The sequence below is a fragment of the Castor canadensis genome, chromosome 12, assembly GCF_047511655.1.
Source record: "Castor canadensis chromosome 12, mCasCan1.hap1v2, whole genome shotgun sequence".
In the NCBI taxonomy this organism is placed as follows: domain Eukaryota; kingdom Metazoa; phylum Chordata; class Mammalia; order Rodentia; family Castoridae; genus Castor; species Castor canadensis.
In genome coordinates, this window is record NC_133397.1 from 22227695 (window position 1) to 22237804 (window position 10110).

The window sequence follows — 10110 nt, forward strand, 5'->3', positions numbered from 1 at the left end:
TAGCCCTGTGCACAGTGCTGCAGAAGGAACTTTCTTTTTGCTTTTGTGGCCCTCAGATCATCTCCTTAACCTGTGGAGATTAGTGAAGAAAGAAAGAGCCCAGGCTTGGGAGTCATCCAGATCTCTTTCTAATGCTGGCCTGTTACTAACAGCTTTGTGATTTAGATGAGTTACTTCATCTCTCAAAGCTTCAGTTTGGCCTAGCATGGTTGAAGCCCTGTGTTGGATCCCTCGCACCACAAAAATAATAAATTAATTAATAAATGCAGCCATTTATAGAGTATCTACTAGGAATCAGACTCCACTAGATAGTCCAGAGCCTGTGTGTGTCCATGTATATGTGCGTATATACTGTATGCTACATAATGCTCACAGAACTTTCTCTTTTTTTTTTTTTAAGTACTGAGGTTTGAACTCAGGGCCTCACGCTTGCTAGGCAGGTACTCTACCACTTGAGGCACTCCACCAGCCCCCAAAAACTTTGTGAAGTCGGCACAAAGTGTAAAGTGTTGTTGAGGTTCAGTGTGGCTACTAAACTTTCTGATGGTCTCACAGATGTTGAATGAAAGAGTCAGGATCAAACGTCAAAGCCTGTACTTTAACCCCGGTTCACTGCTGCCTCTGTACTGGCTGGGTTCATCACCTTTCGTTACTCTGATTGAACTTTTTTTCCTTTACAGGGCCATGCTATGATAGTGGAAGCTTATCCAAAGTGATTGATGTAGAGGAAGTGACCTGATTTCTGTGCGGCACTCGCAGTGGGCAATGCCATTTCAATGCATTACTAAGCGACACCTGTTCCTAGCTCCTCTTAGGAAAACAACATTTGTGGCCTTCTGTTAAATACTTTGCAATTAACCCTTGCCAGTGTTGTGAGCTTTTCAATAATCACAGCTAACTGCTCTTTCAGGGATTTCTAAGTACCAGAATACCACACAGATAGGTTTAAGCAGTTGCTTTTGATCTCTTGTCATTGAAGACTAAGTAAGCACTTGCAGTTTGGGAAAGAGTTTAACTGAGATTTGCCATCAGCTTTGTAATATTTGCAAATTATACTTGTTCCTATCTGTGTCCTAAAGATAAATATTTTCTCTGAAATACAAACCAATGTGCCTAAATTAACTAATTATAAAAGTAATTCATAATCTAAACATCACTGAAAATTAAGATAACTGTTTAGATGCATGAATACCATGGTAGTCAACCTTAATAAAGTAAGGAAGTATTGGAGAACTCTTTGCCTCGTTTTTATTACGGGGAGAAGGTGGTTTTCTTGGTTTAGGGGCAAATTTTGACTTCACACTCATTTGTAACTTGAACTGTTTTAGTTAGCCATGAAGCTGCTAGGACTGTAAGCAGGGTCCTGCTTTAGAATAGCACCTTCCCCCACTGTTTGATTGAAGTAAATTGATTTCATTGTTTGGAGATGTTTCTGTTTGCCAGGATTTAAGTGAAATATAAAGATACTTTTAATTTTATTAGAAGCACTGTCATGTTTTTGACAAACACGTTGCACTAACAACACCTGTGCTCTTGTTTTGAGGAAGCAGAAGGATTAACTGTGGCTCTTTGTTGGAATGTTGCTCAGTTCCATGAAAGTCACTGGCAGTCAGAATCACCCTGTACTTCAGGGACATTAGGCAAGTGCCACCCTCTTAAAGAGGCATCTGAGGGTCCCAGCATCATTTCCCATCACTTCCTTGATAATTTAGACATAATTTTTTTGTTTTGTTTTGTAGTGCTGGAGATTGAACTCATACATGCTAGGCAAGTGCTGCACCACTAGGCTACATCCCCAGCCCATAATGTGACAGGGCTTTTTTGTTGTTTTTTTAGGTTTTTCCTGAGTCCAACCTGTTTTCATGCAGTAGTATTTAGTAAAATTTGTTCCAAAAGGCTACATTTTAATTCATTTATAAAAATAACAAAAGTTTATCATTCTGTTGCTGGTCTATAAGAAAGGAAAAAAAAAACTTGCTAGAAATAAAAAATAAATAATTTTGCACAAAAGGCCAGATGACATAAGGCTACTATATTAATCAATATTTTTTCTTTGTATTTGCAAAGAAATACTTAATACTATGGTAGAAAAAAAGACCCCACCTACATTATGCAGTAGAGATGGGCTTTGAGGATGGTCCCATTTCTCAGTGAAAACATGCATGGGTTTCTCATGCTGTTACAGGAATCTTGAACAGGACATGGGACACCAAGGTTTTTCAGGAAGCAATATTTATTAGCATGCTGTCAGTGGCTCAGCGGATTCACATCCAAAGGCTGAGCCCCGAGAACAGAGGTCTTATCTTATATACTCTTGCAAACAAGTTACAGAAGGAAAAAGCAAACTTTAACCCATGTATGGTTGCATGTAACTTTGTTGGCTACTTTACCCCCAGTGCTGTGTGACCTTCTTCATGTTTAGATTCTTTAAGTTTCATCTCCCTGCTATGTCATCCCCTCCCCCTGCTACATTATCAGAACACAGACTTGCTTATTTTATTTTGTTTTTGGCCCTCCTCCCTGCTACAATGCTGCTAAAAGGGTTTTCAACATCATGGTGGTCTTGGGGTGAAGGTAAAACTGAGAGGGCATTTTAGGTCAGGTCAGAGCTGTCCTAGAATCAAGGAACCATGGGTATAACACTAACCAAGAAAAAAAGACCCGACCCACATTATGCAGTAAAGATGGGCAGCAACAGGCAGTTTTTCCAGAATGATGTAAATGCAGTCATTACCACATGAGAAGCTAATTTTGTTTTGAGATTTAGAAAAATAAAAAGTCCTAAATTGGGAAAGGTCATTAATCAAAAGCAGTCCCAAACAAAAACCAGTCATCAATAGAAACAAAACCAGGCATTCTCACAGATGTGTCATGCATAAGAGGGATAATTATATTCCTTAATGGCCAGATAAATAAATGGGGTAAGTTTTACAGTCATCGGGATAACTGTATTTAACCACTAGTGCTGTGCTGCCATTGTTCCTGTTTAAAAATATAAAAATTGTACAAGTGTTTGCTTTTTAGATCACCTTTTGAGGTATTAAAGAGACACCAACAAAATAAATACACATTATCAACACCAATATAAAACAGTTATCATGCAATCCTAATTTTATGAATATATAGTGTAAAACCTAGAAAACAGGATGAAAACTGACAGGCCAGAATGTAAATTACTGGAATAATCCATGATAATAATCTAGAACCAACTGGGTGCTAGGCTCTCGCTTGTAATCCTAGCAATTCAGGAGGTGAAGATTAGGAGGACCATAGTTCAAAGGCAGCCTGGGCAAAAGGTAAGCAAGACCCCCATATCAACCAATAAAAATCTGGGCATGGTGGTACCTGCCTGTCCTCCCAGCTACATGGGAAGTGTAAATAGGATCAAGGTCTGGGCTGGCCTGAGTGTAACAGTGAGGCCTTATTTTAAGAAGCAAAAAGGAGCACTGCAGCTCCATTTGTTCTTTCCAGATACTCAGCTGAGTCATGGGAAAATACCAGGCAAACCCAAATTACGGGACAATCTACAAATACTTGACCAATATTCAAAACCATCAAGGTCATGAAAAGAAACCACTGAAAAACTCATAGACTAGGAGGTTGGGGATACATGATATCTAAATGGGTTGGATTCTAGAGCAGAAAGACATTATGGGAAAATCTTAAGTCTGGAGCCTAGTTGGTAGTTGAAAAAAAAAAAAAAAAGAGGCTGGCACAGTAGATTATGGTTAATCCCAGGTACTTGGGAGGTGAGAGCCAAAGGATAATGGTTTGAGGTCAGCCCAGGCAAAAAGTTAGCGAGACCTCATCTCTGTAAGCCAGGCAGTGGTGTTGTGCGCTTGTGGTCCAGCTATACAGGTTGCCATAGGTAGGAGGATCGTGGTCCCTGGCCAAAAATTAACCAAAGCAAAAAGGGCTGAGGGTGTTGCCCAAGTGGTAGAGCACCTGCCTAGCAAGTGCAAGACTCAGAGTTCAGACCCCAGTACTGCCAAAAAAAAAAAAAAAGCCCAGAAATAAACGTGCATATATGGTCAAATAATTTTCAGTCAGGGTGCCAAGATCATTCAAGGGGAAAATGACAGACTTTGAACAAATTGTGCTGGTAAAATTATAGCTACCTGCAAGGACCTAAGCATAAAAGCTAAAACTTTTAAATTTTCTAAGTCTAGAGGACTCTTAGAAAATACATTGCTCTGGGTTTGGCAGTGGTTCTTCAATGTGACACCAAAAGCACAGGCAATAAGAAAAACAGATTGGCCTTCATTAAAATTAAAAACTCTGGCTGGGGTTGTGGCTCCAGTGGTAGAGCACCCACTTAGCAAACTCAAGGCTCTGAGTTCAAACCTCAGTACTGTCAAAAAACCAAAAATCATCAAGGGCACAATCAACAGAGTGAAGAGGCAGCCTGGAAAGGAGGGAACATTTGCATATCACATATCCTACAAGGGGTTAAGATTTAGAATATCTAAAGAATTCTACAGTTCCCAATCAGAGAAAACCCCATTAAAGATGAGCAAAGAACTTGAATAGACACTTCTCCAAAGACACACAAATGCCCAATAAACATGTGACAGGATGCTCACTGTTACTAATCACTAGGGAAAGGCCAATCACAGCCACAGACTAGCTACTATCAAAGAACAAAGGCCAGGCCTGTGGCTCCCACTGTAATCCTCGCTGCTCAGGAGGCAGAGATCAGGAGGATTACGGTTCAAAACCTTCACAAAAAAGGGCTGGTGGGGTGGCTTAAAGTGGTAGAGTGCCTGCCTAGCAAGTATGAGGCCCTGAGTTCAAACCCCAGTACCACAAAAAAAAAAAAAAAAAGCCAGACCTCGTGGCTCACATCTGTAATCCTAGCACTTGGAAGGTGGGGATGGGAGGATCACAAGTTCAAGGCCAGCCTGGGCTTCATAGTGAGACCCTGTCTAAAAAGAAAAGAACAAGGACTGGTGAAGATAAGGATAAGGAGAGATTGAAACTCTATCTCCCTCCCTCCCTCCCATCCTCCCTCCCTTTTTCTCTCTGGCAATGACTTAACAGGTATTTATTTTGTATATTTTAATGATTTTCATACATGTGTATATGAGACATTGGAACTGTTGCATCTGGAGACCTAAAAGGCAGATGAGTGAGTATCCCATCCCCCATGGAGAGCACTGCATTCCTGCTTCCTGAGGAGTTGTAAACCTGCATTCCTGCACCCTGAAGAGGAGGTACAGGGTGTCATAGATCTGCCACAGGGCTGATGAGCAAAATGCTGTCAAGATGGTTTCCCCTCCCCAATAAGGGGCAAACAAACCAGTTCACCTAAGAAAGTCCACAAATCCACGGCCAATGAAAAGAGCTCACCTAACCCAGAGTTAAAATGTCCATAAAAGCCCCAGCCTTCGCCTGAGCAGGGAGCCACTGGTTTCTGAACTCCACTGCACTGCTTTAGCACTGGTGGCTCATGTCTGTAATCCTAGCTACTCAGGAGGCAGAGATCAGGAAGAATGAAGTTCGAAATCAGCCCAGGCACATAGTTCTTGAGACCCGATCTTGAAAAAAAAAGGGCTGATGGAGTGGCTCAAGGTGAAGGCCCTGAGTTCAAACCCCAGTACTGAAAAAAAAAAAAGTTTGCCCTTATCTCCCCAACAGTTTGCCTCTGACACTCTCATTCTGAGTGACAGTTCATGTTCTTCCTGTGGCCTGTGTAGTTCACTCATCCACCAAATACGCATTGCATGTCTGCTATGTGTCAGGCACTTACTCTAGATGTTGAGGCCGTCGCAACCAGTAAAAATGAAAAGTTCCTACTCCCAGGTTCCCATCTTTCCAGAGAAAAGAGTTCTAATTCTTTTCAGCCTATCTTCCTTACTTAGCCTTTCCCATGTTCATTGTGGTTGTTTTGAGATAGGGTCTCATTGAGGCAGGAGAGATTACGGAAAATGAGTGTGGGAGTCAAAAGCCAGAAGTGAAGAAAAACACTTGATTAGTGATTAATGGAGCATGCACTCTTTCTCTTTGGTCTCGGGCTCTCTCACTGAGTTGCAGCATACAGGGAAAAAGAAAAAAAAAAAAAAGCAGCTCTCTCCTTATGACCTTATCCACTTGCCCAGAGGACAACGTGCTCTGGGAACTGAGCAAGAATATCTTAAAGACACTTATCCTGGAAAAAAAAAAAAAAAGATCACAGAATAGTTTGCAAAGGAGAAAAAAAGATCCCTGGTCTCTACCTCAAGATGTGTCCTAAAATTCTTTTTTGTGACATCATGAACCGAAGTTTAAGACCTCTCCCTCTGGGGACCTCCTTAGCCCACCTTGTCCCCAGTGACATCGCTGTGTAGCCCAAGCTGCTCTCGACTCGTGATCCTTCTGCTTCAACCTCTCCTGCACGCTGGGATTCCAGGTGGGCTCACCACACCCATCCTCTTCTCAGTTTTATCTGCTTTCTCCAGGCCTCTCAAATTCTGCTCTTTGTCAAGGAATGAAAAGCAGGGAGGGTTCCCAGTGGCTCGGAAATACTCTGCCACTGGTTTATTTGAGACTCTCAACTGGTATACTCTGCTTTTTCAATGAAGAGGAATCCTTGGGAAGATGCTGGAATGAGAGGACAAGAATCGTAGGTAGCATTCTATTTTTAAAGAAAATAAATTGTTGTTAAAGAGGACAGGCACCTAGACATGTCAGCGATGCTTGTCACTGCAATGAACTCTGCTAAGGAACTCTTTTCCCTTTCCCAATTTAAGGACTGTCTATGATCAAACAATTGATTCCCAAAGCACAACTCCAAATAGGAGTTCAAAGCTTCCCCAGGAATACAGGAATGCCTTCTGTACAAAACTAAATTCCAGGAGGTATTTTGTTGGTGTTTCTTGGCTTACCAAGTTTTTGTGTTTCAATATGCACAATATTCAGGAAAACATTTTCAAAGTAATTTTATTTTATTTCTGATATAAAAAGACAGGCTCATTGCAGTTCTGCAGGGTGAGTCTACTCTGCTGCAGGGTGAGTACAGCAGCAGAACTACAGTCAATAATATTGTGTTATCTGCCAGAAATTTGCTAAGAGAGCAGATTTCGGGTGGTATTATCACAACCACATACAAGATAACTCTGAGATGATGGATGTGTTAATTGGCTTGACTTTAGTAATCATTTTACTGTGTATATGAATATAAAAATCATGTATACCTTACATAAGTACAATTAAAATTAACTAAAACAATATAGAAAGAAAACGAAAAATCAAGTAGAAATATCCATTGTTAAAATTTTGCTAACCCTCCTTTTTAGTGCATATTTATGTGGACCAAAATTGCATAGTGTAATGCCATCCTGCCCAGGAACTCTTTTGCTCACCTAGCTAGGCAGCCTAAACGCTTTCCCACAGCAGGGGCAGCTATACACCGTCATGCTTAGTGACCACGTGACATTTCTGCACATGGATATAGCCTCATTTGTTTTACCAGGTGCCTCTTTTTTGGGGATCTGTTCACCTGTCCACTTATCTCTGTAAGCCATCTTAGAAAGGGAATTACTGCTAAGTGTGTTTTCTTATATTTGTTTCCAGAACCTTCCTTGATGGTCTCACTTTTTTCCCATGGTTAAAGCTGAACAATGGCTTAATATCATTTCATCTACCAAGGCTGAAGACTGTAAGTATTAAGAAGGTGAATGTGTGATGAGGGAATTGAGACACTCCTGTGCTTCAAGGTCCAGTAGCTCTGGCCTCGCACAGACTAGGACAAGTATGAGGCACACGAACGTGATAGTGGTCCCAGTTAGTATCTTTTACTTGAAAGCATGATTGGATCCATCAATAGAAATATTTGACCCAGTTTATCACACTGGCCCAAATCATTAAGAAAAAATATTTTCACGGCATGTGATTGCATATCCATTTTTATTTTAACAGAAAATGTTCCCATCCCATTTTATTAAAAAAAAATCCATGGATTATATAATTTAAAAAGACTGATTCATCAGAATGTTGTCATTGATCTAGTTTAAAGTTTTCTCAGAAGCCTGTCATGTTCTTCTTACAAATTCACTGAAGTTAATTCAGCCAGATGATGATGAAAGCTTTTCTTAAATCTCACTTCTCTATATCTCTATCTATTCTTAGCTTGATCCTATCACTTTTAAATGTCACTGTATGTAGCCTGGGATGGTGAGGCAAGCCTGTAATCCCAGCACTTGGGAGGCTGAGGCAAGAGGATTGTGATTTTGAGGTCAGCCTTTGCTACATAGTGAGATATCACCTCAAAAAAAAAAAAATTAGTGCTCACATCTGTTCTTCTTAGGTCTTGTCAGTCAGTGGTACCTTTCTCACCACTTTAAAATTTTATAATGAGGACTGGAGCATGGCTCCACCTACCTAGCAAGCACAAGGCCCTGAGTTTAATCCTCAGTACCACCAAATAAAATGACAATGAAATTCCTTCAAATGTGCTCATGTCAGTATACATACATATATCCCTGAAATTTATATCTTATATTGATTTTTTTTTTGGTGGGGGACAGGGGTTTGAACTCAGGGCTTCTTGATTGCAAAGCAGGTAATCTACTGCTTGAGCCACACCTCCAGTCCATTTTTCTCTGGTTATTTTGGAGATAGGGAGATGGGGTTTCACAAACTATTTTTCCAAGCTGGCCTCAAACTACTATCCTCCTGATTTCAGCCTTCCAAGCAGCTAGGATTATAGGCATGAACCACCAACACCTGGCCTTATATTGGATTTTTTATTTTTTTTTTTAGTTTTTGCGGTACTGGGGTTTTACTCAGGACCTACACCCTGAGCCACTCCACCAGTCCTTTTTTGTGAAGGGCTTTTTCAAGATAGGGTCTTTCGGAACTATTTGCACGGGCTGGCTTCAAACTGCGATCCTCCTGATCTCTGCCTCCTGAGTAGCTAGGATTACAGACATGAGCCACCAGCACCGGGTCCTTATATTGGATTTTTTTAAAGTTTAAAGAAAAAGGGACTGATTAACTTTGCCTTTTTCTAAACCTTAAAAAGAAGCAAACAAAATTACATCCTTCTTCTCCAATGTTTGGACGATCAGAGGTTCCTGTCAATTAGTCATCTTTTCTTCATAACTATCAAAAAGAAATAATCAGAAAAGAAATCACTACTGGTTATGATAAAACCATTTTATCCATTCTATCTGGAACATATACTGTTAATGAGTTAAAAACTAACAGTATTTTGCTTGCAATTATTTTGAACTCGGCTGCTGACTTTTTTTTTGCTAAGATGGATTTATTCACTGAGTCATTTGGTGGCTTTAGCTAGTTTTTCATGCTTTTCTTGCTTTGATACTTGAGGGGTGGGGACAGATGAGCTGCAAGAGAAATGACTGTGACTAATGGACGTAAAAGCCTGCCTTTCCCAAGGGCTGAGCTCTGGGAGGGGAGTGAGTTCACAGTACGGCCAGGACTCATCTGTGGTTTCCAGCCCAGGACTTCATCTCCCTTGCAGGAACGTGGGTTGGTGTGTGGTTCACCTGAAGTACCTGTCTCCCTGTGAAAGGACTCACCCTGAAGCTCCGGGCTGATGATAGGACACCTTGCCCATTTTGTAACTTCTGGACATTTAAGGCAAGGGTGTCAGGATAATTTAAAATTTGGTAGTGTGAAAAGGGATTTTCAGAGTGAATTGGACCCAGGTTTGTTGACGCTATGACTTCTGCTCTCTGGGGCCCATCTAAGAAGGGCCACGCTTGGGGCTGTGGCAGGTCTGTGAAGAGGAGCCTACTATCAAGAACTTGGCCTTCACTAGGAGGCCCTTTGCTATACTGTCCTCCCTCCATGCTGTCCACATTGCTCCTGAGAAAGCTGGTTCTCACCTCCTTTTCACTTCTCTCTGTTGCTATGTTCTGAGACGTAGGTTTCATTTGTGGCCTAGGAAGGAAAGGCTCAATTGCAAGGCAGTCATTATTATAGTCAACCCCCCAGGGAAGAGGCTGTATTCATTTTGACATTCTCTCCTGCCCCCCTCCTGGGCTATAGTCATCCTATGAATTTTGTTTTCTGCTACATCCCACCCATGGGTACCCATTCTACCTTCTCCCTTCAAATGCTAATCTGAGGTAAAATTTTAGATAGGGGAAACCAGGGACAAGAGTG

At 41.1% G+C, this 10110-nt stretch overlaps 1 protein-coding gene across 1 annotated transcript in view; it reads left to right on the top strand.

The window, feature by feature from the left end:
* Window positions 1–1233, top strand: part of Hadhb (hydroxyacyl-CoA dehydrogenase trifunctional multienzyme complex subunit beta) — a 34939-nt gene extending 33706 nt beyond the window's left edge. The window contains exon 16 of the mRNA XM_020162880.2: window positions 681–1233. Within this exon, the coding sequence (XP_020018469.1) occupies window positions 681–716 (36 nt within the window). The 3' untranslated portion in view covers window positions 717–1233. The remainder of the gene's footprint in view (window positions 1–680) is intronic.
* Window positions 1234–10110: the final 8877 nt, after the last annotated feature.